The 27976-nt window shown below is 43.6% G+C and overlaps 1 protein-coding gene and 1 long non-coding RNA gene across 6 annotated transcripts in view; one reads left to right on the forward strand and one right to left on the reverse strand.

Annotated features, from left to right (window-relative positions):
* Positions 1-14106, reverse strand: part of EGFR (epidermal growth factor receptor) — a 156761-nt gene extending 142655 nt beyond the window's left edge. For both annotated transcript variants that reach the window (XM_059850076.1, XM_059850067.1), the window contains exon 1: positions 13972-14106. In XM_059850076.1, coding sequence (XP_059706059.1) covers positions 13972-14077 — 106 coding nt within the window. In that variant the 5' untranslated portion in view covers positions 14078-14106. The remainder of the gene's footprint in view (positions 1-13971) is intronic.
* LOC132329240 (uncharacterized) lies at positions 12767-25742 on the forward strand. Of its 4 annotated transcripts, none has more exons than XR_009486997.1 (5): positions 12767-13287; positions 13414-14590; positions 15370-15414; positions 21412-21488; positions 22646-25742. It is a non-coding gene; the product is annotated as an uncharacterized LOC132329240 (long non-coding RNA). The 4 variants fall into 4 exon arrangements; XR_009487000.1 differs by having other exon boundaries at positions 12769-12876; positions 12976-14590; XR_009486999.1 differs by having other exon boundaries at positions 12767-13766.
* The last annotated feature ends 2234 nt before the right edge of the window (positions 25743-27976 follow it).

The raw sequence follows: 27976 nt of genomic DNA on the forward strand, positions 1-27976 counted from the left end.
CCTGAAGCCACAGCGCTTTACACAGCCTAAAGAATTCACCCATCATATTAATCACATCCAAATATATATCTAGAAACAGTCTTTTCAGGAAAGAAAAGAAAAAGACAATTACCAGAATATCTACTTACTAGACTTACTTGCCTTATCCAGGCAAAAGACTCATTGCAAGTTATAACACTGATATCATAAAATCTTGGGATGGGATTATCATCTTACCTTCTGTTTTGGGAGAATTACTTTTTGGCATAGAGTTCATATAGCAAAGTGTGGTATTCCATATCAGTTTTTCCCTTTAAACTAGATGAGAAGAATTTTCTTAGGCAAATAAAGTAATAAAAAAACCTTGAACCTGCAGTGGTAGGCAAAGTATCCACAGACTTCAAAGAGATAAAATGCCTACGGTTTGCTGGATTGAGCCTGAAGAGAAAATGCATGTCCCTGCTGCAGCGTTACTGTGAAAGCAAGAAGCAAGTGTAACCAAGAAGCAAGAGTTCCAGATTTTCTTCTCTCTCCTCCAGCTCTCCATAATTTTACCTTTTCCATAAGCTTCCATGTATCTAGCTACAATGCTTTTTTTCAAAGTTGCATGTTCTGAAGCTGGGGAGACAAATCATTTTGAGCCCCTCCTTGAAATGCACTTTACCACTCCCTGTCAAGTGCACCAGGAAGGTGGAGATAGAGCCAGCAAGTTTATCAAAGGGCCATTCAAGATCATTAACTTAAGTATTATATTTTTCTGGGGAAAAGCACTCCTGAAGTTGTATAGATGGAAACTGGAGAATGTATTCCCCCAAGATCCTTTCCTACCTCTACTATCACCCCCTAAATGAAATAAAGCAAATAAATATGGGCAAGCAGTAACTCTAGGAGGAGAGACCTTCTGTCTATTCAGCACGTTTCTGTTCTCCTCCTTCCCAGAGTATAAAAATTAAACTCCACCTACAAGCAGGTAAACCAGCTCCTTCTTTCTATCCCGTGCTGCAGAGTCCATGCTCGACTCTTCATTAAGCTTTGTATTAGCAATGCTTACGCACTAGATATGTTGAATATCACCAACAAAATATCAGAGCTGGAGCAATTCACTGCTTGACTAAACTAATGACATATTTTCCTGCTGTCCTCACTGCATTATCAGTGCAGTATTAAAGGTGATGTTGCTTAATGCACTGTTAAATACCGTGTGCTATTTATTTTCTTGCAAAAGAACTTCCTTCTCTTCCCACTTTGGATTAAAGCCCATTTTGCATCACACTATGGCCAATAATTTATCTAACCAACCATGTGGAAGGGATGAGGGGAATAAAAAGGAGATAGGAAGGCAGTAGCTGCGAAAACAGTTTGAAAGAGACCATACATTGATACGGCTTGCAAATTGTAGACAAAATTTAAGCGCTCCTTTTTTAAATATAGTATTATTGTTTATGAAAGTAATTAAGCCTTTTTAAATGTTCACATTCTAATAATTGTAATGCCAAAAAATCCACAGTGAAAGCTAACAACAGAGAAATATAGTAAACTTAAACTATTTTTTAATTTTCATACAAACCCTGCAGTGACATTGCTTATTTCTGCTGACCTAGTGAGCAACTGGCAGAGGTAATGAAAAATGCCTGTCCTCTACACACAGGAACCTCAAATGTAAACCCACCTCAGCCCAAGCCAGGTAAGGGACTTCTAGGCAGCTACAGCAACAGTGGATCGGAGTCATTCATTTTTAGTTGACAGTATTTTCTATTATTTATTATTAGGGTTATTACATCTTCAGAGCAAAAGCCTTATTTTATGAAATTACACAAACACAATTGATGGTAGCAATTTATTCCAGGACCCTGAGACATTTACTGACAATCTAACAATGGATGGAATTATTGTTGACGATTTCACAAAAGCTTTTATCAGAGTTTATGGGCCGTTAAGCCCCACAGTGCGATCACCAGTACGATATCGTCTCTCGCAGAGGTACAGAGCTGGCCCATAACAATCCATTTTCTAATCTTCTCTATTATAATCAGTCTGTTTACTTAGAAGTCATATGTTTGCTATTTCTGAAATTATCTGAGTCTTTGAAACTGTATTTTAGGCCACAGATACGATCCAATAGGTCCCACACTCAACAGGATAAAATAGCCCTTCTTTACAATTCCAACAATCAATTCAGATTTTCTCTTCACAAGCTGAAATACAAAACACAGATGTTACCATAGCTGTTATGAATTACATGATACAGGCAATACAATAAAAAAGGTAATATTTCTTCCCAGAAAATCAAAGGATTCAGTTCTTGACCCGAGTTTGTCATTGACACCCTTCCATGCCCTATGCTGACAGGAATTAATTTGGCTGGTAGTAACTAATGACCAGACAGAAAAGAAATAGAGAAGGTGTTAATTAGCTATTTTTACTCTTAATTCACTGAATAGCATGTGCTCATTGATGCAAACCAGACTGCTGCTCCTCAAATCAAGATGACCCTCATTTAGAAAAAGGGTCTGTTCTTCCTTTTTTGCACATGCTAAGTCTTTCATGTGTCAGCAAGAATTATCCACACATACTGATGGGAGCATCTTACACACTCTTGAACACAAACTTCCTTGGTGCTGGATTAGTTCATCTACCATGGACAACTGTGATAAACTGATGCTGCCTAGGGGATCTTCCTCATTAAGGAGGGAAAGAGAGAACAAGAGCAGATTTGAAATAATAAAATCATTAACAAGAGCACCTTGAAGTGCTTATTAGGTAGGAAACAGACTGACAATACCATTGTTCAACACTTAATTACTTTTCAAAGACCATATGGAAATAAGAGAGCATTTCAGTGGTCATCCTTTCAAATTCAAAACAAAAAGACAAATATCAAACCGATCCATTAACTGGGCATGTATCCTAAAACAGATGTTTTAAGAAATAATGAGATCCTACCAGATAACTGAAGATGCTCGAGTTTCAACTTCACCTCTTACTTCAGACTTCCTCACTGCAAGAGGTCAAATTAGGAACTACAAATCACTTTTACACCAAATTAAAAATGCTGCAACTCAACTGCTTATCCTTACAGGCAGGTGGAAGCTGAACACACAACATAAATCTGTCTTACACGCTTTCCCTTTCGGATCTGCTGTGAAATACTTGTCCCTGCTCCTACTCTCGAAGACTGAACTTCTGCCATTAATTTTGGGGTAGTGATAAAGACATCAGTATCTACCCAGATGTTACACATATGGCAATAAGGGCAAGTGTGGAGCTGATGCCACCTTGCCAGCATCTCGCTCAGTCTGCTACACAGACACCAGCTCAGTTCTCATGTTGACGTTCCCCTGCTACATGAGTCATGTCCCCACCATGTTTGGGTACACCAGGACCAGCCACACGGGGCTTTTTTCATTAGAAAGCCAAACACCAAATGGTCCATCTGTACAAGCAATCAGTGCGCTGCTGGCCATTGTGTCTCACCAAGGACAGTCTCAGCATTCTGATGCCAGTCACAATCCAAATATGGAACCTGAGGTGGAAAAAACTCTCCTGCTGAGCCTAATTCATCTTCTGTTCACATTGCCACATTACCATTTCCATTAGGAAAGACCTGGATCAGTACCTGCGGGAGGGGAGATGTGACTGGTTTTCTGACAGTTTGGTTTTTAGGAGTGTTTTCAGAACCAGACTAAGGGAGAGAAGTTGAAGTCACACTTCCACCATTTCCCAACTCTCCTCAAATGCCAAGGGCCCCACGTCCTACCCGCTGCTCTGTGGTGCAAACCCATGTTCATGCAGAAACCTAACAGCTTCAATTATGGTCTAGCTGTGACAAATCAGCTTCCAGAGTCAGGGTTTTGCCAACTAACACTTCTGCTTCCAAAAAATGGGCTTGTTTTGTTCTGGTTTAATCGGTTTTTCACTTGGGGTTTTCTGTTTGTTTTTAATGGGAAAGAAAAAAAAAGGCATGTACTTGGTGCTGAACTAGTCTGAAGAGCAGCAAAGTAAATTGAATCCTGTTCAAGAAGTGACAATGTCAAAATTCTATTTATGAGAAATAGGTTGCAATAAAAATGGAGGAGAAAAGCCACTGCACTCCTGAAACTTAGATTTTCATTTTTAAAGGCCCTTGCTATTCAGCAGTTTCCAAAACATCATGCTCACCAGTCACTCAGACTTGAGGATTCCTCCCCTACATTTTTGTGGGGGAAGATTTCCTTGTCTTCATGTGCCCAGTAGATGATCTGTGAACCTTCAGATTTAACACATGAGAAACAATTTTGTCAAACATTAGTCATATCTGCTCACATCACAGCTGTCCCTTCCCAATGATTAAAGGAAACGAGGAAGGTTTTATTTTTCTCCCAGCTTCTAAAGTTTGTGTGAAATTCCCCACCAATGCCTTCATTTAACTTCCACTCTCAGAAGAAACAATGATCACATATGTAAAATGGTATTTTTATCTGGCACTGAAGATCAGTTATCTTCATTATTTTGAAATCTCTTTTATTAATCTTGTATAAATCTTGTGTTTATTGTACCTTTCATGCTATATTAACTGAAAAAGTAGGAAAGAAACACAGTAGCAAAATTTTATCCTGAACAGAGCAGATCACTTGGCCAGTAGGCCCCAAATCTTACCATATCCCAAGGCTCCATATCATATTGCCTTTGATAGTCCAGGGCATATTTTCTTAAATTAATATTGTTTTGTACATGGCACCAACAGGTATGACAGAGTAGTAAAGTGACCATACATTTTTTTAAATACTATTTTCACAACACCAAAACCACCTGGGATTTTTCAGTTCCATAACATAGCTACTTAAAAAGAAAACAAACTACAAAATAACAACATCAGGAAAAAAAGGACAGGCAGACCTTTTCTTCTTTGTCTTCTACATTGAATTGCAATGCTCTCATCCAAAGTCCAAATCCAAGAGCAGAAGTTGCAGGTGACCCATGAAGCACATCCCCTTGGAAACACCAGGGACAGCATGTAATCCATGAACATATCTGAGAAAAGCAGTCTTCTGCACCTCTGTTTATGCACATCCATGGGAGCTGATGGCCAAGTAAGACATGGAGGAAAGCTAAGACTGCAGCAACTGTCAAGATATGGGAAGCACCTGCTTGAGAATTGCCTGCTACAATTACAGCAAATGGAGGTGACCTTGGCCAGGTGACTTCTTCTTCCTGTTAAGAATCTGTTTGCAGAAAATTCACAAGAAAATATAAGAGCAGAAGATACAGCACAATGCCACCTGTGCAAAACATATGTGCACCTCATTTAGTGTGAGCTCTGGTTAAGTGGCTTGTGTTGAAATGCTACCTAGCATTCCAAGTGTAAACCAGCTTAATCATATCTATTGAAAACCACATAATAAATAACATGAAATATGCAGCATGCCATCCTAATTGCAGAGGTTGTCTCACTTACTAGAAGTCATTTATTTATTCAAATGACTTGAGCTACGTGATTCAATCTGAATCATGGGAACTAGTTACTGATTTGTGCAAACAGCCTCTTACTTCTTTGCTAAAGGCATTGTTGAAATAACTGACCCAACTGCTAAAACAAGCTTCTTCCTTGAGCCCTGCCTCCTTTAGTTTTACATCCTGAGTGAACTTCAGAAAACATCACTGTTCTACAAAAGCACTGTCAATTTAATTTAAAAAATAATAATTCCAATGCCATGAATTAAGTAATGCAATGGGAAAACTGGTATTTTCAAGATGAAAAAATTGCTTAGTAATAGGGAACGGCATATGCAGCTGTAACTTCACTTTGCAGAACTGAAGGATACGGCTCTCAAGAAGAAACATCCACTGCCTCAGATGTGATTCAAACTTAACTTTCAGAATTGCACATATGTCTCAGAGCCTAATGGGGGAGAGGGAGTGAATACATATCCGTGAATACATATCCCCAGACAGAAGAAGCTACAATTTTTATTTCTTTTTGGTTGGTTGGTTTTAATTTTTTTTGGTTGGTTGATTTTAGTTTTTTTTTTTTTAAGCTACGCCTTGCAAATGTGAAAACTGCTATCATACTTGTGCTGCAGCTACATAAAAAGCATAATTTAGGAAACAATACTTCTGCTTACCCCCAGCCTTGATTTGCAGCTACTGTCTCACACTGCTGTTATTTCAGGAGGTGCTGGGGCTTCCCCAGGGCAGTGGAGCAAGGGGCCAGGCATGCCGAGCCCTACCACAGGCAGGGAGTGAGCATGCCTCAGCCACCAAGAGCCAAGCCAGACGCATGCCACCTCAGGTCACCTCATCCCAGGCTCCAGCCAGCCTCCATCAGGGGACTTGTCCCCAGGGAAGGGCACACAAAAGGGCCTTCAGGAAAGGGAAGAAATGATGCTGTGCACGAGACATTTTTTCAAAGCTTGTGAATAAGCCCCAAGTAGGATGTTGGTTACCTTCAACTCCAGGCAGTGTTTATCATCAGCTTGGGCATGGGGTGAGAGGCCAAAATACTAGCAGGCAACTTCATCAGTGGCCAGATGTATTGCCTCAGGCAAGCATTCAAAGCCTCTGTGGCTTCTAGCCCTTGAATCATGATAGGTAAAACAATACTTTTCCCTATCTAGGGAAAGTGCTGTTCGAGCTCACAGTGCCCCAGTGCCAAGACTGGCTGATTTCCAAGGCTGTCCTGGTTATCTTTGTATTTACTGCAGAATCTGGTGATGGGAAGGCAGGGATTATGCCACCATGTCCTGATTACCAAACATACAAACACCATTCCCACAAAGTGATAATTTTCTGCTTATAAAAGCCAGAGCTAAAATACTACTATCCTGTCATCAGGACAGCTGGTTTATATCCTCTTCTCCTTCCTTCCACCTCTTACCCAGAAAACATCCTGTCCGGCATGGTCCCTGCCAACTCATCTAACCTCACTGGTCTCTGCACCCAGGAAGGAGCCATCCACCCTGGCAGAGTGGCTCTGGCACAACTGCCTTTGCTGGCCCTGAATGCTAACTTACAGTTTTTCACCTTGGGATGGATGGGGTTGGAAAATCCCCAACTTTTCCAAGGAGCTGGAGGATACTCCTACCCACCTCTCACCCAGCACCTTTGCAAGGTAAAGCAACCAGAGAGAGGTAACTGCTAGACAAGAAGGCATTTAACCCACACAGAAGTGTTGCTGGCCCTTGGGGCATTGCTACTGCTCAGTAGTGTCACCCTGCCTGCCCAGAGCCCCAGCCCGCCTCCAGCAAGGAGCCTGCAAGGCTCGGGCTCCTCCACTGGAGCTCAACTATGTATGGTGAAGGTGCCAAACATGTGAAGGCCAGGGAGGCAATGGATACCAAGCTTCTTTTAATTTAAACCTATTTCTTTATCCCTGTTTCACCATTTTTACAAGTTCACCATTTCAATTTATGCAAATATAAAAAAGTGATCACAAGCATTTTGGACTTCATTTATCTCAGTGCTCACAGAGATCAGAGCAGAACTATTAATTTGTACACAAATGACAGTTTACCCCACTCCCAAAGCCTAAATTTTTTGAGCCAAGCTCAGCCAACATGCCTTGGCCAAAAAACTAAGTGGGAGGGAGGTATAAGAAAATCAAGTGGTATTCTGGTATTTTCAAAATAAACCTACAAATTTTCATTTCAAACATTTCATTTTGCTTCTTACCTAACTTGAAAAGAAATCATCTCAAGTCAAACTGATCTTCCAGATTATATTAAAACAGGGCTTTTTTCTTGGTGTTTTGTTGCTGTTTTTTTTTTTCTCTTCACTTCACTAAAACCACCCCTGACATACTTGTTTCAGTATGACTGGAAATTATTCTTTTTTCTAGGGTTTTTTTTTCCTCTTCAACCACTGAAACAAACAAAAGCCACCCATGATTCAATGCACTCTGCTAGTAGAACATGCATGTGAACACGTAGATGCTGACTTTCATGTACGCAGATGTGCTGGGCAGGCGAAGGAAGGCTGGCAGAAGGAGAATCCCTGATCTGCCTTGCACGGATCTGTCAACAGGCAAAACACACCTTGCATTGAAGCTTCCAAATGAAAGCTCACACATCCCTATGAGATACATAAATCCAATGTGTCTCTCTCCTAACTATGCCCTCTGTTCGTTAAAAAACAATTTTTAAAAGGTGTGGTGTGGTATGGTGTGGTGTGGTGCGCTGCGGTGCGGTGTGGCGTGGTAGCACTTGCACTTGTACTTGTTAGCTCCATGGCCAACCCACATGGCCGCATCTTTCCACTCTGGTCATCAGAAAGATCTCCTGTTCAAACACACAATCGCACAGGTAGGTTTCTCATGTTTCTTCCTTTGAGCAACCCTCAATAACATTAAGCATGGAGAGCACAATACCCACACCTACACATTCCTCCCCATAAGACAAACTACAAAGTCATGTCACAGTTCCTAATAAATAACCACCTGGCTTCAGCAGAAATAGACATTTATTTTGGTCCAACTTCTCTGTTGGACCAAAATGGGGTTTTTTTTCCGCATTTCCTTTAAGAATGACTTCTTCTGCACATACTAATGCCAAATGTTCTGTAACTATTTCTGAAATTAAAAAAAAAATACACTCTTACTCAATACTGTTACGTCAGCAGAATTCAGCCACAAAATGGAAGCATTACAATTCCATTTGCCATAGTTGGAAGTCAAGAAGTAACATAATCAGAATGCACTGAAACACCACTAGGTCTCATACTGTACCTACTAATAGTGTTCCTGGAAGTTCCTGGAAGAAGGGAAGGTCAAATCCATATGTACCTTAGAGGATCAGTGTGTACTGTATGAAGTTGAGCAAGGACTGTCAAAGTCCACACCAAACACTATGCAGCGGATTTCCACACTGTGTCCCATTAATGCCTGGAAAAACATAATTCACCTGAACACTTGAACACTTTCTACCAACACAATGCTGACAAACCCATAGGGCAGGCCCTCCATGTACTTATGGATTTCACGAGCTCTCTGAAGCCAAGAGGTTTGAACAGCAGTGGTTCTCAGGAACAGAGGACTTCTGATGGGTCACATCCAACACAGCTCTTGTACCATCCTCATCACCAGAGGTGTGTGGCACTGCAGAAGCTTTGTTTGAAGGGTGCATCCCAGCGGTGAGGGCCCCTCACTATTATCCCTGTTCCTCTGCCATAGAGCTCCACATCACACAGCTCCTGGCCATGGTCCCTAGCACAGGTGCTGGGTGAAGCACTGCTCAGGACCCAGAGAGGCAAGTTCTGCACTTAGAGCAAGATGTGTTGCTCAAGCTAACCTCGAGGCAAGTGTGAGACAGGCAACTATCCCTGTCACCACAGACACTGCTGCTGGAGTGTTCATCGCAGGCTACACACCTCCCACAGCTGCCACAGAGCAAACGCAGTGAGAACAATCCTTCCAAATAACAGCTCTGCTGCATTTCCTAAAAACTTTCTCTTTCTGATAAAGCTAGCAATTCCCAGCCAAGTTGCATGTGATTCTTGTGCCAGATGAGCCCAGACCGACAGAAGTTCATTTTCCACTAGTAAGTAAATGTTCAAGGAGAGCAGTACAACAGAACAGGGGTCTGAGAAATTATAAACACGATTGGAAGATGCCTAATGCAATTCACACAATTTTAAAATGGCAATTATTCTATCTAGCAAGTTATCTTTTTACAGAATCTGACTAGTCTAGATTTATAAAGGTTTGTCAGCCAGGTCACCCCAGGAAGCGTTCCTAATATAGAAGAGCCAGAAGATGTTTTTGTGAGTACAGCCTGTTCTGACTCCCTCAAATAAAAGTTCTACAAGTCAAATTTGTGTTACACAAATCCTCTTGCAATACAGATCCAAGTCTAACATGAGATTTAGCACAAGTTCTCATACCCGTTAATGCTGGTGCTTATAACATAACATGCTGGCAGCAATTTTGAGTGTCAGTTCTTTCTGGGATAATCCACTCACATACATGGTGTGACTGTACCCTCTGATGCACACATACTACTGAAACCTGGACTAGAGCAAGAGTTTGTAGCAACATCAACAGTTTCTATGCAAAACCATTCCATGACGGCACTGTCATCCTCCCAAAAATGAAGTAAACCTTCCACTAGGCTTGTTTCTGAAGAGCTATTAAGCAAAGGCAGTTTGTGCTCAAGGAAGATAAGGACACTTTCTGAAAGAACTGGTTTGGCTAGTCAGCTATCTTGCTGCTAAAGCTAGCATATCCCAGTGATTTCAGTGATACATGGATACCTAAAGGCAAAAGTCAGCCCTGAGGACCATAATGGCATTATGTGACACTCCCCAAAAGTCTCTCTTTATAAATTAACAAATAAATTACAACGGACTACTCTGATTGTAAAGTCTCCAGGGCATTGATCTTGATTTCCTATTTATCTGCAAATCTCTTCATATACTCTTGATGCAAGAAATAACACATTTGTATATTTAGTAGCACTTCAGCACCTAGTCTGCTCACCATACACACCGACTTTGCTGAGAGGCCCACCTCCCTTGTAGAATTTTGCACAGAGTCACTATATTTTGCAGACTGCCTGAATTAAGGACATGACTTGCTAGCATTTTACCTTCCCTTCACTGCTCTTAATGATAGGTTTGGGGTTTTGTTCTTAAGCATTCACACACTGAGGCACTGGAGTAAAAGCAGCTCTACACTCAACACTATTTATTTATTTCTATTATCTCACCAAACTGGGCCGTATCAGTATCTAAGTTTCCATTTCTCTAACTGTATTTACCATCAAGACTGCACAGATTTATTTTAGTTTGCAAACCCAAAAAATGTTAGTCATTTACCAAGGAAATAGAAAATAATAAACGGTTGCATAGATAAGACCTCACATAATAAATACCTACACAAACATACTACCAGCTCCTGTCCACACAGAAAATTCCACTTGTGTCGGTGGTAACACAAACACTGGAAAGAGAGAACAGTGTACCAGCTCTCCCAGGACTTTAACAGGAGTATGAGACATCCTTCACCTGGTACCAGGTAGGCAGAGAACACTGCTGACTCCTCAGCCACCCTGTGGATGTGTGGGCAGCCCCCTGCTCCTGGGAGGCCCCCATAGCAGGCACAACTCACAGGCTCCTGACAGATCTCTGCTCCACAGATCTGCAGCCAGGTTACACTGGAGTGCATCTAAAAAAGCACTGGATGCTTGCACGTAACTGGATCAAGCTCTGCACAATCCACAAAGACTCACCTACTTGTAGCATCTGTCACAAGTAAGCATGGAATAATACACAGTGCAGAAAATACACGACAATACTCAAAAAAAGTACACACACAGCCCATACATAAACAGTGCACAGGATAATAGACTAAAGTCTTTTACTTCCCATGGACATGAACACTTGGATACCCTTAAAGAACTCAATCCTTTGTGTAAGAGTGTAGGTACAGAAAGGTACCGCCGTCCACTCTGGCAGCTCCCGAGGCGCCTGGCATGCCTGCATGCACACTCCCGACACGGAGCAGCAGCACACTCCCATCCCACAACGGCTGCAGCTACAGATCAAAACTAAAGATATAAAACCAATATATAGCAACAAAAAGCAATTTGCTGAACCGTAGCACTGTCACCGAGCACTGTCACACAAAAAGGACACAGGTCAAATGCATCCAGCATAAGTGGCATGCCAGCTATCACAGGTATTTATCTCAGGTACCACCAAGCAGGCCTCCTGGGTAGATTCGTGGAAATCTGGATTAGTTCCACTGTGCTTAATGTGGGTCAACATCAGAGCAGGTACACAGAGGTGAGTATTGATCCTGTGATGAGAGTACTTAATTTTGAGCAATGTTGTTTGGCTCTGGAATATGTTCAATTAGGCTTTTGTTTGAATCTTAATGATTACAGTGTTACAACAAAACCAGTTTTCTCTCATCCACCTTCAAGAAAATTAATTAAAGAATTTTGGGAGAAGACACAATTGTATTTAAATTTCCATTCAGACATTTTGTTGATCGGATTTTATAGGCTGATTCTGATGTTCTTCTAACAGCTGCCCGGGCACCTTTTCTTTTTTTGAGACCACTCCATTTGGTAACAGAACAAATCAGGTTGAAGTTTTAAGAAGTGCCATTTCACATGTGACTTGAACTTGCAGAAGTGTTGCATATATTTATGACAGCAAGTTTCCTTTCAGCATTTCTCTGAATTCCGATGCTAGGTCTCATCATTTGACCAAGGAGGCAGTCCTGAACATACACTGATCCTCTACTACCTGCTGGACCTTTTGCTTCAAATCAATAACGTACAATTCTCAGATGTTGCTTCATTTTGTGCCTCTGAGTAATTTTCTTGCTTATCTTCAAGTGTGGGGAGAAACTAATGAAGTCCAATCAATTGATTAATGTTTTCTGAAGAAATCCTTCTGCCTCCACCTCTGCCACTGAGCCTCCAGCTCTTACCAGAGGAACAGTTACTTGCTGACACAACATCCTGAGAATAACCTCTATTGGATTTATCACGTAGCCATTGATTGTTTAGTAATCCTCAAAAAACCGGCAACCTCCTAAGCTTATGAGACATAGAATTAAGCATTATAAATGGGGTATTTATCCTCACTCTTAACATATTATACAGGGCATGTGCACCTGAGACTGCATCCCAAAAGACAGGCAGAGCAGATGGGAGGAACTTTACTTCTCATCACCTTCAAAGGGTGAGGAAAAAAAAATAAATAAAAAGAAAACCAGGAAAGAAAAACTGCCCATGTTACATCAACAACAGGTATGAACTTGATTTCTGGAACAAGAGAATCTTTCCGCTTTTTAAAGGTTGTGCAACTAGTTCTTTTGGATGGGGTGTTCCTCACTTTCAGGGCGGCTTTACAGTCCACAGTCACGAAAGACTCTAACTCAGTTGCTCTAAGCCATGCAATCAGCCCTTCTAGAAAGTAATAGTTCTCTTCTCCCGCTTTTTCTTTAAAAAGAATGAAAGGAAAAAGAAGAAAAACCAAACCACCCAAATCTGCATTTTTTCCTCTGGCTGGCAGATTTCCAAGATTAAGAGGACTGCTCTCCGGCTGGAACAGCAGCCGGGGCCTGCTTTCCAAACTCACAAAAGAGAACACCACACACATAGAAAATGTGACGGGTCTGACCGGCCAGAAACGTCTTCTCGCCCTCTGAGACAGCTTCTCCAATAACGAAGGAAAGCCCAAGCACCCGCGGCAGCCCCACGGCCCGGCACCAGAGCCAGCCCCGCCGTGCTGTTCCCACGCACCGCCGGGACGGGCGGGCAGCGCCGGCAGGCTCGGGACAGGACGGGACGGGACGGCGGCTCCTTCGCGCCGGGTCGGGCAGGGGTAAATCGCTCTTCTTTCTGATAGCTGGGGAACCAGAACTCACACGAAGTTCCCCTTTTTTTCAGTCACCCCCTCCCCAGGTGTATGCTTCTGTTTATTATTACGACTACGACTATTTCTGAACAGGAGAAGCGGAGGTGTCCGGGTCAGAGCGACAGCGGGTGACCGGAGCGGCGCTTACTCGGGAACCCCGCGGCTTTTCCCCGCCGTCCCGGTACAGGGGAGCCGAGAGCGGGTGTGCTGGGCTGAGCCGGGGAGTGCTCTCCGGGGAGGGACTGGGAAACGTGGGAAGGGGGGAAGAAGAAAAAAGAAACACTAAAGAAGAGAAGCACAACCGATGAGATGTGCCAAGGCTTATTCCCTTTTATTTCCTCCACCCCCACAAAAGAAAATAAGCCAAGAATCAGGAAGTCAGGGCTGCGTGATCGCTGCTACAGGTTTGGTTTTCTCCCCATTTCTCGCCTCTCTCTGTTTTGAGGGTGGGTTTTTTGTTTTGATTTGTTTTTTGTTTTTTTGTTTGTTTTTTTTTTTTCTTAGGGAAATAAGTAGTTGGGACTTTCCCTCCGCCTCTCCCCACGGGAGGCCGCGGCACGCAGCCGCCCGCAGCTCCGGCTCCCTGGTCTCCCGGTACGCAGCCGGCAAAGGGCGGCGGGACCCCCGCACGCTCGCCCCCCGGTCCCCTACCTTTCTTTCCCTCCACGGCGAGGCAGAGAGCGAGGCGCCCCAGCAGCAGCACCAGGACAGCGGCGCCGCGGGGCCCGGCGGCAGCGACGGGGCTGCGGCCGCCCATGCCGCGGGACCGCCGCTCCTTCGGCGGAGTGCCTGGGGGGTCGGACGGGACGGGCGCACGGATGGTTCCGCGGAGCCGCTCCTGCTCCCTCAGCTCTTCTCCCGCGGCAGCGATCAGCTCCTCTCCGGCGCTCTGCCCTGCGCGGCTCCGAGCAGCATGCTGGAGGGCGGCCGTCGAGGTCTGCGCGCACACGTGCGTGCCCCGCTGCGGGCGGGCTGCTGCCTTCCTCCTCCTCTTCCTCCTCCTCCTCCTCCCGCCTCTGCTCCTCCTGCTGCAGGCGGCGGCGGATGCACAGGGGTTGCGGAGCGGCTGGAGCCGGCTGTGGGACGGGGTGCGCCCGGCTGAGCTCTCCACTCGGTCGCCGAGCGCAGGGGCTCCCTCTGGGGACGCCAAGGAGGAGGAGGATTGGGAGGGAGCAAGGAGCAGAGGGGAGGAGAAACCGGCAGTGCCGTCCCCGCCGAGGTGGAGAAGGGGCGGGCCCCCCACCTGTCCAGGAATATAGGATGAGAGGAGGTGGGTGAGGGGACGAGAGTTTAGTCGTTCCTCCTTACTCGGGAGGGTGTGTATGTGTGGATTTTCTACTTCCTGGCAGTTTGTGCCCGGCAGCTGCCAAAGGCATGAGCGTGCATTTGCGGCACCGCTCGCAGAGAAGCGGCGTGGCCCTAGCACAGCTCCTGCCCTCCTGTGTGCTCCCGGCCAGGAAAGGTGGGGAGCAGAGGGTCACAACAGCGCGGGTGTCCCGGGGGGTTGCCGCAGAAGCGCTGTCCCGGCCCGTTCCTCAGGGAGAGCTGTCCCGTCGCAGCTCCACGGAAAGGAGTTCGGGCGAGGGAGAGCTGAGGTGTTTCACCGGGGAGCAGCGAAGCCGCTCCGGAGGTTCGAGCCACGCCCTAGGGGCGCATCTCCGGGGCTCCAGCCTCCTTTCCGCCCCCCCGAAATCAGCGGAGCCCACTCGGCCTCTGCGAATAGTCCTGCTCTCCTGGTCATTTTACTCCCAATACTTGTGAGGCCAAGTGTGTGTGTGGAATGAAACAGCGCAGTTAGAATGCGTATCTAGCACACGGATAACAGGGTCCATGTCTGCCCGTACCGCTTCGATTCCCCTGCCGCCAGCGCTGAGAAAGTGCTCCTTGCTCCGCGTAGCGAGTTACTTAATAAATACAAAATAACACAAGGTGCTCCAAGTAAATCCACAGACATTAAGCAAAAGAGAGCCTGTATGGTGCTGCTTTCCGCCGAGAGGGAAACCCAAGCTATTCAGGATTCATTAAAATATTCCTCTGGTTTTTTAACAGGCTGTTTCTCTGGAAAGTGGGAGAAAGCACTGTCTTGTCTCTCAGGTATGTAAATAGGACACAGGCGTGCCACTTGTCTGTTGGGCTGGGGTTTCTCCGAGTAAATCATGATTCAACACTCAAACCTGCTAAACGCTGATGGTAATTTCTTCATATAGCTCTTCTGAGGGCTTAGGTTACACAGTCAATAGGATATGAAGACTTAAAACTGCTGTGATTAAGTGGGAACTCCAGAACTAAAGCAAATAATGACATGAGATTTGGGAAATTCCGTGCTAAATGTTAGTGCCTGTCACAGGGTACTGAAGCACAATAGATTGCAAAATAGCCGCTGAGTGTACCTTGACTTTTCTCTGTTATGCATGTTTCTCTGAGAGATCCATCACCCTTCTCCTACCAGTCAAATTCCTCTGTAAAATCTGTTTCTTCTGGTAGTTTAACTAGCCGCTGTCCTAACCAGGCAAAGAAAACTACTATCCCATTCACACATCCTAGCACAAAGCCCGATGCCTGGCCGCATGCCTTTAATCATTTATTAAGATGAGTTGCATTACAAGACAGCTTTCACATGCTGTAGCTGCCATTCTGGTTCAATTGTATTTTGTAAATAATGTGGAAGGTGTACTTTGAAGTAAACTCAGACATTAACAACATCCGAGGAACTCTATTCATGTGATTGGTTTCATGGCTGTAACTGAGGGCAGAACCTGAGCTTACAATACAATATTAGTACAAATTTGCTTCAAAGGTTGTCACATAGTGCAACTTCATAAAGATTATGTGTATATGGTTTATTTTCATTTATTTAGACAAATAGGAGTATCTTTAAAAGTGAGAGAGACCTTTCAAAAAGAGATCAACTTCTAGGGAGAGAAGAGTTGCAAAGCATCCTCAGCACACACTAATGATTACAGCTTGCATGATGATAAAGGAAATGCAATTAAGACAACCAAGAAATGAACTTCTAATCAGTTCTGTAGGTAAATAATAAATAAAAATGTGCCCCTAGACACACACTGGGTATCAAGCTACCAATATAGAAGGTTATAAGGTTTTTAAAATCTTGAAAAAGAAAGGATTTCTTTTTCAAGAGTGACAAATGAAAACCAAACTAAACATAGAAAAAAAAGAAAACATTTTTGCATGGAGAAGCTGGTCCAAATCTTGTCCTAACATGCTGAAGAACAAATACTTGCTTTGCAGAATTTTCGTGATTCTACTTGATATACTGAGCAGGAATATTTCATACTTGCTTCCCCCCCCCCCCCCCCCCAGTCATGTACTGCCCTGACATAAACGCACATAAATTCAAGTAAACAAAACACCTCCCCCATTGCTGGCATGGTGAGCAAGGAGAGGACTAGGCAGATTTCCCTTTAAATGTTTCCCCACACTGCAGCTACCCACTAGAGGAGATCTCATCTGCTGCTGGCAGTGCAGTACTGCTGAAGGGGCTGCACAGCAGGCTGCTGTAAATTCTGTCCTCCCACCTTGGTGAGCAGAAATGTGTTACTTTTGTGGCATTGTGCTCTGCTTGCCAAGGTCATGAGACACGTAAAGGAACTCTAAGACTGAAGTTTGAGAAGCTTACCACAGGCAGGAATTTCAGGCCTTTTTTACCCAACTGAGCAATTTCTGAAATGGTTTGAATTCAAACATGACATTTCCCTGAAACAGCTGGTCACATACCCAGTGCTGCTTTGGTATAACTCCTTTGAAGCAAACATCAATTTTACCAGGGGCAGGCAATATTCATGTTGCAAAATTTTATTACTAATTGCTGGCTGCATGAGTGCACAGATCAAAGGTCATGGAACAAAGGCCAACCTTTTGATCATCAATTTTTAAATTGGTAGTTCATAACGAAAATACTAAGTGCAACATTTGTCTTCAGCTTTCTTTTGATTTGCTTGCTTTATAGTGTATATATATATATATATATATATATATATATATATAGCATAAACATGCTGACCTATAAAGTGAAGATCATGTAATCTGGTAGTTCTTCCACATGAACATACTTCTGGTTTTGACTCACCACCACTGAGCTGGTTATTTTGCCACACATGGAGAGAAGTAGCTGTAAGAGGGTAAATAACTGATTTCCCTATCAGTGGAAAAGCAGGATTAATTCTCCTATCTCTTCCACATTCTCTCCAAACAAAATAGAGTTTCAAAATCCTCTCAAGAGTAAAAAAATCCCTGCTGCTGGATCCTTTCCTTACATGAAAAAACAGAAAAAAGAAGTGTTGGTTTTTATTATCCATGAAGGGTCAGCATTTGGCCCTCAAAAAAATTTATCAGTAACCATTCCTCAATGGTGATGCAGTTCTTCTCTGTGAGTTATGAAAGTGGTTTTAAAGGGCAGGCTTTTTACTGGAAGACAAGAAATTTAATAGATATGAATTAGTGGAGTTTTACAATCCGGTTTGCTCAGATTTTGCATGGTGTTTGAGATTGTCAGCATTATATTTTGCATTGTAGTTTGTTTTCTATGACTGCTCACTCAGGTTTTAAAGCAAGGGCTGAGATAAAAATTCATAGGGCTTTATGGCACTTTGCATGTTGAAAATATTGCACACACATTAAGTAATTTATCTTTGCAAATCTCCTGTAAAGCAGGTTAGTAGCAATCATTTCCATTTTATAGATGTAAAATAATTTGCCTTGGGCGGAGAGTCAGTGGTAGAGCTAGGGTTATCACTCAAGAGCTCTATTTAAACCTTGGATCATGCTATTTCTAGAGAGTGTCCCTGATGAAAATTGATGGATTTTTACACAGATGATCTTTCTCTCTTTGCTTAACACTCTTCACGGAATCACAGAATATGCTGAGTTGGATGGAACACATCAGGATCATCGAGTCTAACGCCTGGCCTTGCACAGGACACCCCAAGGGTCACATCATGTGCCTGAGAGCATTGCCCAAACACTTCTTGTACTGTGTCAGGCTTGAGGCTGTGACCACTTCCCTGGGGAGCCTGTCCTAGTGCCCAATCATCCTGTGGTTGTGGGGAAAGAACCTTTTCCCAGTATCTAACCCAAACCTTCCCTGACACAACTCCAAGCCAGTCCCTCAGGTCCTGTCACTGGTCACCACTGGTCACCACTGAGAAGATATCAGTCTCTGCCCCTGCTCTTCTGTTCATGAGGAGATTTTAGCTGCGATGAGATCTCCCCTCAGTCTCCTCAAGGTTGGACAGACCAAGTGACCTCAGCTGCTCCTCATACAACTTTCCCTCATGGCCTTTTACCATCTTTATTGCTCTCCTTTGGATGCTCTCTAATAGCTTTGTATCTTTCTTACACTATGGCAGCCAAAACTGCTCCCAGCCCTCGAGGTGAGGCCTCCCCAGAGCAGAGCAGAGCAGAGCAGAGCAGAGCAGAGCAGAGCAGAGCAGGACAATGCCCTCCCTTGCCCAGCTGGTGATGCTGTGCCTGCTCCTGGCTGCCAGGGCACTGCTGACTCACATTCCACTTGCCATCAACCAGGACCCTCAGGTGCCTTTCCATGGCCTTGCTTCCAGCATCTCATTCACCAACCTGTCCATACATCCCAGGCTGCCCCATCCCAGATACAGAATCCAGCAGTTTGTTTGTTTTTTTGTTTATATAACAGCACTTAAAAAGGACAACACCAACAAACATATAAGTGTTGAAATTAAGCCTAATTATAATAAATTGTACAGTCAATATTTCAACACATGAGCAAGGTGTTATTTCAGGAGGGCTCCTATGTGTTTTTAATTATTTTTTATACCCACATTACATTTATCTATCATCTCAGTCACCAAGTTCACTGTGGCATTTTTCAGCAAAATTCTCTTAAATCAGGAACAGACTTTTAAAATTATTTAAACTCTGTTAGGGATTCACAGCACTAGCTTGTACATTAATGAAAGTAGGCAACAAAAAAAAATCAGTTTAAAATAAGACCTGTGTGGCTGTAGTTGTTTTTAGCACCCAAAAATTAATTTTGCCCATTGCATGAGAGAAAGTGTGAGCCATCTATTTTCTGAATTATCGCTTCTCTTTGAAAAGACTCCCAAGTTTTGTCCAGTATGAAGCAGGGAAAAAAAATTGTTTTGTGCATTTTGATTAACATCTAAAGTAATTGCAAGAGAAAAAAAGGTATGGCAAATTCTTTCAGTATTGAAGATAAACACAGCAATTGATAAGATAAACTGAACAAGGTTATCAGGGTTTCGTAGGAATAACCACACTGTATTGACAAAAGTATTCTGATTTACTCACTGTATAGTTGTTCTTTCCCCTCTAGCAAAATCTCTGCTGAACTCCTGAGGAATGTGGCACCTCCATTGCCATCTAGGAGATAATTTCAAAGGAATGCATTTCCTGCATTTTATTGTTAGTAACTTCACATAGAGACAACTGTAGTTTTTCACAAACTTTAACAAGTACCAGAACTAGGCATTTCTTACCTCAGTAAGTTTTGCAGTCTGTCAGGGTAAGGCCATAAGGACTGATAACATGATGGAATGAGGTATATTATATATAAAATCTTTATTACTAAACAGCACATGTTTCCTACATAAAAACAAGCTCCTACCTTATTTCTGGACTTTGTTGAGGTGACTTATACCTGGATATTAGTGTGGTACATATATTATTTCATTCAACCAGAAATCATACAAATCTGTATGATTGCAGCAAATACAGTTTGAGCATGATGTCAGTGGAAGCAAAGCCAACAGAGGATCACAGAATGGGTCAGATTGCAAGGTACAGGTACCACAGTGGGTCACTTGATCCAGCCTCTCTGTTCAAGCAGGGTCATTCTAGAGCAAATGGCACAGTATTGCATCCAGATTGTTCTTGAATATTTCCAGTGAGGGAGACTCTACAACCTCTCTGAGCAATGTGTTGTGGGCAATCTGCTTGGTCATCTGCACAGTAAAGTTCTTCCTCATACACAGATGAAACTGTGCATCAGTTTCTGCCCATTGCCTCTCGCCATATTGCCGGGCACCACAGAGAAAAGCCTGGATCCATCCTCTTGACGCCCTCCCTTCAGATATGTACATGCATTCATAAGGTCTCCTCTCATGGACATGGTTCATGGGCAGCTTGCTGTTCACCAGGAACCCCAGGGCCTTCTCCACAGAGCTCCTTTCCAGCAGGTCAACCCCCAACCTTGCTGGTGCCTGGTGACACTATCAGAGCACACTGTGTAGTTATTCAGGATGGGTGAGTAGTAATGCCAGGTGTCTGATTATGAACACTAATACTGCTAATTGCATTACTCTCACTCTCTGTTCGGCACTTTATGCCCTTGCTCACCTAATTCCTGACCCACTGCATAGCCTGTCACAGCCCATGTATATCCACAGTGACAAAGAGATGGGGACAACAAGGCATAAGCCCGTGGCATGAACTTTGACTCGGGAAGAATAAAATTGCCAAGAAGCCGAGCTCTGGTGGGGTGGTTGGCTTTGGTTGGTTGTGTTTATCCTGCGCCTTCCCTTTCCCTTCCTCTGCACCTTCCCTTTCCCTTCCTCTGCACCTTCCCTTCCCTTCCCTTCCCTTCCCTTCCCTTCCCTTCCCTTCCCTTCCCTTCCCTTCCCTTCCCTTCCCTTCCCTTCCCTTCCCTTCCCTTCCCTTCCCTTCCCTTCCCTTCCCTTCCCTTCCCTTCCCTTCCCTTCCCTTCCCTTCCCTTCCCTTCCCTTCCCTTCCCTTCCCTTCCCTTCCCTTCCCTTCCCTTCCCTTCCCTTCCCTTCCCTTCCCTTCCCTTCCCTTCCCTTCCCTTCCCTTCCCTTCCCTTCCCTTCCCTTCCCTTCCCTTCCCTTCCCTTCCCTTCCCTTCCCTTCCCTTCCCTTCCCTTCCCTTCCCTTCCCTTCCCTTCCCTTCCCTTCCCTTCCCTTCCCTTCCCTTCCCTTCCCTTCCCTTCCCTTCCCTTCCCTTCCCTTCCCTTCCCTTCCCTTCCCTTCCCTTCCCTTCCCTTCCCTTCCCTTCCCCCACACCAAGCTCAATACCACATGCAAATACTGCAAGTGGTGGCTCAAAATACTGTCTCCTTAGGTGTTTGTAGGGCCGAGGCATCTATGGCACAGAGAGAGTGAGGCAAGCTGGCAGCCCTGAGTAAAGACACAAAGAATGTGAGTTGCATCAAGGGTGTGGCTAAGGGGGTTTCTTCAGATTCAGCCATCTCCTGCCGGTTTTGCATCCAAAGCGGACAAAGATAGGAATGATAAGGCATTGCAACACTGATTCTTCTGAAAAACTACAGCAACCAGTCCTTATATAGGCTAGTAAATGTAAAATAAGTCAGGTTTCCTTTATATCCACTCCTTGTTTTGCACTATGGAGAAGTCTCTAACCTTAGCTGTTTCCTACATGAATTTCTATATGCTACTCAAAACAAAGATAGACAGAGGCTGACTAGAAAAATAACTGTACAGGGCCATTCTCCAGTATGAAATGAGTTGTCACAGAGTAGATTGTATCCATCAAAATGTTTAAGTCACTCAACCTACAGACTGATGTGGTTGCATCCTCTGAGGAGCACTCCTTGCCCTCTGCTGCCTCCTGAACTGTATGTGGAAGAGTACTGGCCATTCTAGCCTGGGACTGTTTGTATAAATGAATAATGCAGATGATCTAGCACAATGTGCAGGGAACACTCCCTGCACAATTGACCAACATGAACACGGTCATAGCTATTTCCCAACATTTTACAGTCAGCAGTTCTGTTCCTTACTCATCCCAGTGCACACAGATTCAATAACTAAAGTATCTGAGTAGGTAAATTTTTCTTTTTAGCCAAAAAAAGCAGAGATGATGGTCAGTTCTTTTCTCCCAGCCCTGTTAGTCAGAACCCTAATGTTTATAGACACTTCCTTGCTTCTTCCTACTTTGTGATCCCAGAATTATGCCACTGAAATAATTACCTTGCATATTTTCCACAGGAAAACTAAGCCCAATAGCAAAGCTGTCACTGAAGAAAAAGGGTAAAGCATTTTTCTGTCATATGCTTTGAGATTTTTGTCCCCCAAGGGTTTTAACCACAGAGTAGATAATAATTTTTATTTAAAGCAAAACAAATCATCATGCTTTATGAAAAAGTCTATCATATTTTATTCAGCACTGCATAGCTAAATAATAAAGACATATGGCAAAGTCTGGTCAATTCAATCTGATGAATGTAACCTAAATCCCAGAGATATTGCAACTGTACTGAAACAAATTCCATAGGACATGGACAGGTAACCAGCTGATCTTTTTATCATACTTTAACTTTCAAAATCTTTCTCAGGTGAAAGTTTTCTGCAGCATGTTGGAGACTGTCAACAAATGTGACTAAGCAGAAGAGCATCTTCCAGAAGTCAGAGATGTCACAAAGTGCTTGAATTTCCAGCAATGGCATCTTTCTTTTCTAATGAGGAGGAGCCAATGTAAATGCCCCTGAGGAAGGCCTTAGGGCAGGTTGACCAACACAGCAAGTTACCACTGAGATTTGGGTAAATGACTTGGTGTTGGAGGATTGGATTTGTGAAGTAAAACAGCTTCAACATATGTCCTGTCATCATCACTGCATGTATTTCTGGGCATTTCAGTTCAGACTGCTCCTTGTGATCCTGTAGACTGAATATCTACTACTCATTGGGGTATGCTACATATGCCCCTGGAGCACATCTTTCAGCTTAGCTCTTTTTGGAAGAAACAGGTTTTGCACCCAAAGCCCATGCCATGATGAGGGTCAGCCTCAGAAGCACACTCCTGATCCATACCAAAATGCTTTTACAAATGCTTGCCCAAAATCTGCAGTTTCCAGAAAAAAAAAGAGAAGCAATAAAATATTTTTGTTCCTACAGAAGTAAGAATTTTAATCTTGAGACGGCAAGACAAGACCTAGAACTTCAGTCTTTGAGGTTTCCAAACTGGGCTGACCCCAAACCCAGAACATAAACAGACCCAGTCTTTTATGGGTTACCTAGGAAACCGCTTGATATGAAAATGGCAATGGCTTGAGAATGCCAAGCACTTCCCATTACTCGGTGGTACTGCAAGGTAAACAGCATACATAGGACTTGTAATGAAAAGAACAGGCTAAAAGCAGCCAGGCAGCTCTTCAGGGGGCCATTACAGTGGCACACATCAGCAGGCAGGCACGGTGGGAGCAAGGGCTAGCCACTGCATCCACAGAAATAAGGTGCTGCAACTGAGGACGAAGTTAATTAGTCCACAAACCAGATAATCAAGAGCTGACATCCCATTTTAGGTGCTGTCTATACATGGCAACAAAAAGGGGTTGTGAGGGGCCCCCTGAATGCTCTGAGCTTTTTCTTCCTTCCTATTTATAGCATGGTCCCCAACACACCTCAGGATATCTATTTGATCTCAGCTCTCCAGTATTTACTTCTTGAGCTCCCAACGGCTTTGATGGCAGTACTCCCTTTCTGTTCAGACAGATGAGCAATTCTTTGGGCATTTCAGTAAACCTTCCAGAGGTAATTAAGATATGGCTGTCTCTGTAGCTTCCTCTTCTCCAAACTCAGAGTCAGTCCTTAAAATCCTCACGTGACTTGACAGAGAGAGGATGTGAACCTATAATCAATTCCGTGTGCACACTCCCACCTCCCTCAGACCCCCAGCTACCAGTGTGAGATATCCTGCACTGCTGGCAAGAACACAATATCCTGGTGTAATAGAAAGCATACCATAAAAGAGCCCAGGGATATATGAGGATAAAGAGACCTGCCTCCTGCCAATTTTTTTTCTGAAACAGTTTAGATTGGATAGGCTACTTCACATTCTCCATCATCCCGTCTTCATATGCAGCTCCCCAAACTTACAAGCTCCTCGTCATTTGATTTCATGCATTACTTCCTTTCCCAGCCATTTCTGCAGAACTAAAGACCCAATTCACTTTAAAAAATGAGACCCAGTGCAAGGCATTAACTTTTCCAGACCTGCTTCCTTCCTGACCTCACTGCTTATTTGACTGTAAAACAACTGATGCTGCAGTTTTCAAAGAGGCGAGTGTGGACCACAATTTCTATTCCCAGTCTGTGGGAGTGGGAAAGTGACTTTGGCATAAATACATGCAATTTGATACTTTAAATATATTTTAAACCAGCTCCTTTTCCTTAAGCCTTATTTCCTCTGAAGATAGAAATTTATCACCAATGACTCAAGCTTCCTAAAGGTTTTATCAGTTTAAACCTCAATAATGTTCTTCCTTCATGGATTTATGCTACATTGCCTAGCTCTTGCTTATCCAGCCAGCACTTGCTCATGCAACCCAATACTTTGGCTTTTCTGGCTTATTTGTGTGACTGCTTTTTCTTTGTCTGCCTTGCCCAATCTATTAATTTGAGATGAGGGTCTTGTGGAAATGAATAAGTCTGCAAATAGGTGAGCTATTTAAAATCTTACCTGTTTTCTACATGGCTGCAGAATACAGAAGTGCTTCTCCTACACGGAGCAGGAAACAAATTCCTGGAGCTCCCAGCGGTGGAACTATTGGAGACTGTTTTTCTACAAATGATTTTCCTTTCTCCTTTTGTTGCCTGTCATCTGCAGTACATTCCTGTGCCCTCCAACACCAGCTGGATTAGAGGCAGCTGGTATGGAGGTGTATCCGTGGTGATTGGCCACATGGGCTGATGGTGATACAACAGCTTCAGCATCTCCTCTGTACCTACCACCTGATTTCACAAGGCTTGGGAGGTCCTTGCTCTTCCATGGTATTTGGTTAAAATTAGTTAACAGGAATGGGGATCAATAGATGGAATGACTGCATGAATCTCTCTTCCAAACTGAAAAATCGGGGGCTGGCAAGAAGCTGTGGTTGTGTGACATGAAACAGCTGAAATGCATCCTTGATGTCCTTTCTAGCGCCTCAGGAATAATGACAGGTTGAGAGAGTGCAACTCTGTGACCTTATTTGAATTGGAGCACACTGCAGTGTGTCTGAACAGCTCTCTCCAGGCTTTTTTTGGTAAGTTTAAAGAGACTGTATCAGGACATCAGTGTGGTCCAAGGTTACCAGAGTTGTTACGGCTCATGGTGGAGGCACATGTGCTCCATGATTGTGATGTTTGTCATTCACAGATCTGCTCTTGACCTTTTTTTTAATCTCTGCATCTCACCCTGAAGCTAACATAAAGTGCTACAGAAGCCAGGTCTACTTGAGCAAGCCCACACAGAAGTCAGAGGGCCTCCTTGGAGAGTCGGCTGCTAGCTCACAAGGACTTCCCTCAGGAAAGGAAAACAAGGAAATTGTGTTTGTTTTGCACTTTCTCAAGAACCAGAAGACTGACCATAAGTGAACAGAAGTCTTGTCTGAGTATGGAGAAGGAAGTAAGGGGAAATAAGAATTACAATGAAAAAGTCTCAAAACCTCACAATTTCTATGTGTCGTCTGAAAAATTAGATGCTGAAATAGGAGCCAGAGCTTCAAAAGCTGTAAGTCTCTGTAAGACCAACATTCCCTATGTAAAATGGGGATAACAAGTAGCACAAATACCTAAAGAATTTTTAAGAATAACAACTTAATAACCACATGGTGCTTTACATTGAGGGAGAGCTTCAGGAATGCTAAATATTCTTAAATCTTGACATTCCACAATGATTTCGGTTTGGTATGTGCAAAGGGGTATTTTCTCTTTTAGGGACCAGCTGCACTCTCATTTCTTAAGTGAAGGTTCTTCCCTGAAATAGAAAGATATCCAGGTTGATGGGATACAACACTGGCATTGCTGCTCTGTTCACTCTTAATTACTGGTGTTGTGACAAGAGCAGTATGAATCAAGTCAGTCCAGCCAGGAGATCTTACCACAGGCTGGTTAACCTCTATATTAATATGAAAATCTGACTTTTCATTTTCTAGAAGGGATTAAAACAAGGATAAAACCTTGGGGGAGGCCACTTGCTGGTATGTATGGGTCAAGGTGGGGGGAACAGAGGCCATGAGCAGGAAGCTCCATGGCTTGAACTGGTTTAACTCTCCCTTTTGCCTGTGATGTGGAGCCCACTCAGACTTACTTGGAGCCCAGTGTGAAAGAGGTCAATGAACCCAGGCAGGGTTTGCTGCATAGGGGTTGCATATGTGCCTCTAGGCAGGTCCAAAGAACAAAAAAAATTCACTGCTCTGGGTAATCAGAGTGGAATGATGTATTTGCTTTCTTTCCAGTTTAAAACAAAAATCCAGCCAGAGTATTTTAAATAGCAGCATTTCTCTAGGAAAGGCATTTGTTTACTTTAGTGCCTGTAAAATTCATCAGAACAAGAGCATGGGAAATAGAAAGCCTTGTGTTATTCACAGAACAAGTATAACGAGTTCTGCAAGTTCTCTTCCAATGTTTCACCAATTCACTCTGCTCAAAGCTGGCAGATTAGACTTCATCCTAAACACAGTAGAGAGATTTTCTTTAGTTTACAAATTAGATGCTGCAGTGTCCTTATAAATCTGTGCCTAACAGATATAACTACCTCCCACCCAAATAGTAATGGCATTGCTAACAGGCACCAGTTTTGCTGGAGACAGGGCCAGGGTATTGAGAAACTTGCTCTGCTGACACTTGGCCCAGAAGAGCAGAAGTCACTGGCCATCTCCTCAGGACCCATGGCCCACACTCTACAAGAACCTTATTTTACCAAAGCTGCACTTTTCCCCCAGTGCCCAGCTTTGCTGGGAAGGACATTGCCATAGGATGTGGTGATGCATGTGAGCAATTTAAAAAAGTGCTCAGGTTCATTGAGGGTTGTTAAATGGGGCACAAACACAGCTGTTGACTCAGGAAAGGTAAAATACCACAGCAGCAATTGGGATTGCTTGGGATGGAGAAAGAGAGGTGTCATGGAAACACTGATTTTTGTTTGACACAGGACAGCCTATTTCCCCTTAATTAAGCAAGCAGAAATGGAAGTCCTTAGGCACTGTTCTCCAGCTTTTCAGGCATTTACATATACAGAACACCTCCTCTCCTTCCCTTGGGGAGTGAGCAGCCTTTATCCACCACAACTGGAGCTATTTTTAAACAGCAGAGAAGGCTTTTCCAGTGTCAACTCATGAGCTGCTCTCTCCCTGAGCTCATGGAATGGGACACATAGTCTGTCCAGCTACTAAAAATACTTGTGAAATGTTGGATGTATAGGGACTGACAGATCTCTCAGATATCCACAGGGTTGGGTGATAATTTGGGTTGAGTTCCCTTGATTTGGCTTTGATACCAGGCTGCTGCCCATGTGTTTCTGGCTGTTGACTTTATTCCCACATGACACAAACCTCCCCAGGATCTGTGGGATCACATCAACCCAGAGGTACAGGATGGAAAGAGACCTTAATATTTGTCCCTAATGCTATAAGGAAAGGCTCTAAAGCTTGACCAGTGTTAAGTAACTGCTTAATTTCACTAGGAGCTTCCCTGATCTCCAAGGCATTACTCATGGAGGAGGGACCTTTTTACCATGAGTAAAGGCTTTGGAATCCTGCCTTTAGTGTGGAACACACTGCATATGTAAATCTCTGCTTTGTACGAGATAGGTGCATAACATTAGGAAAACACTATGTAACAAAGAACAAAATAAGGAAGGCATGTTCAACACCTCGGTCTACATTCAAGCTGCTGATTTACAGAGC

Source organism: Haemorhous mexicanus, chromosome 1, assembly GCF_027477595.1.
Source record: "Haemorhous mexicanus isolate bHaeMex1 chromosome 1, bHaeMex1.pri, whole genome shotgun sequence".
NCBI classification, from domain to species: domain Eukaryota; kingdom Metazoa; phylum Chordata; class Aves; order Passeriformes; family Fringillidae; genus Haemorhous; species Haemorhous mexicanus.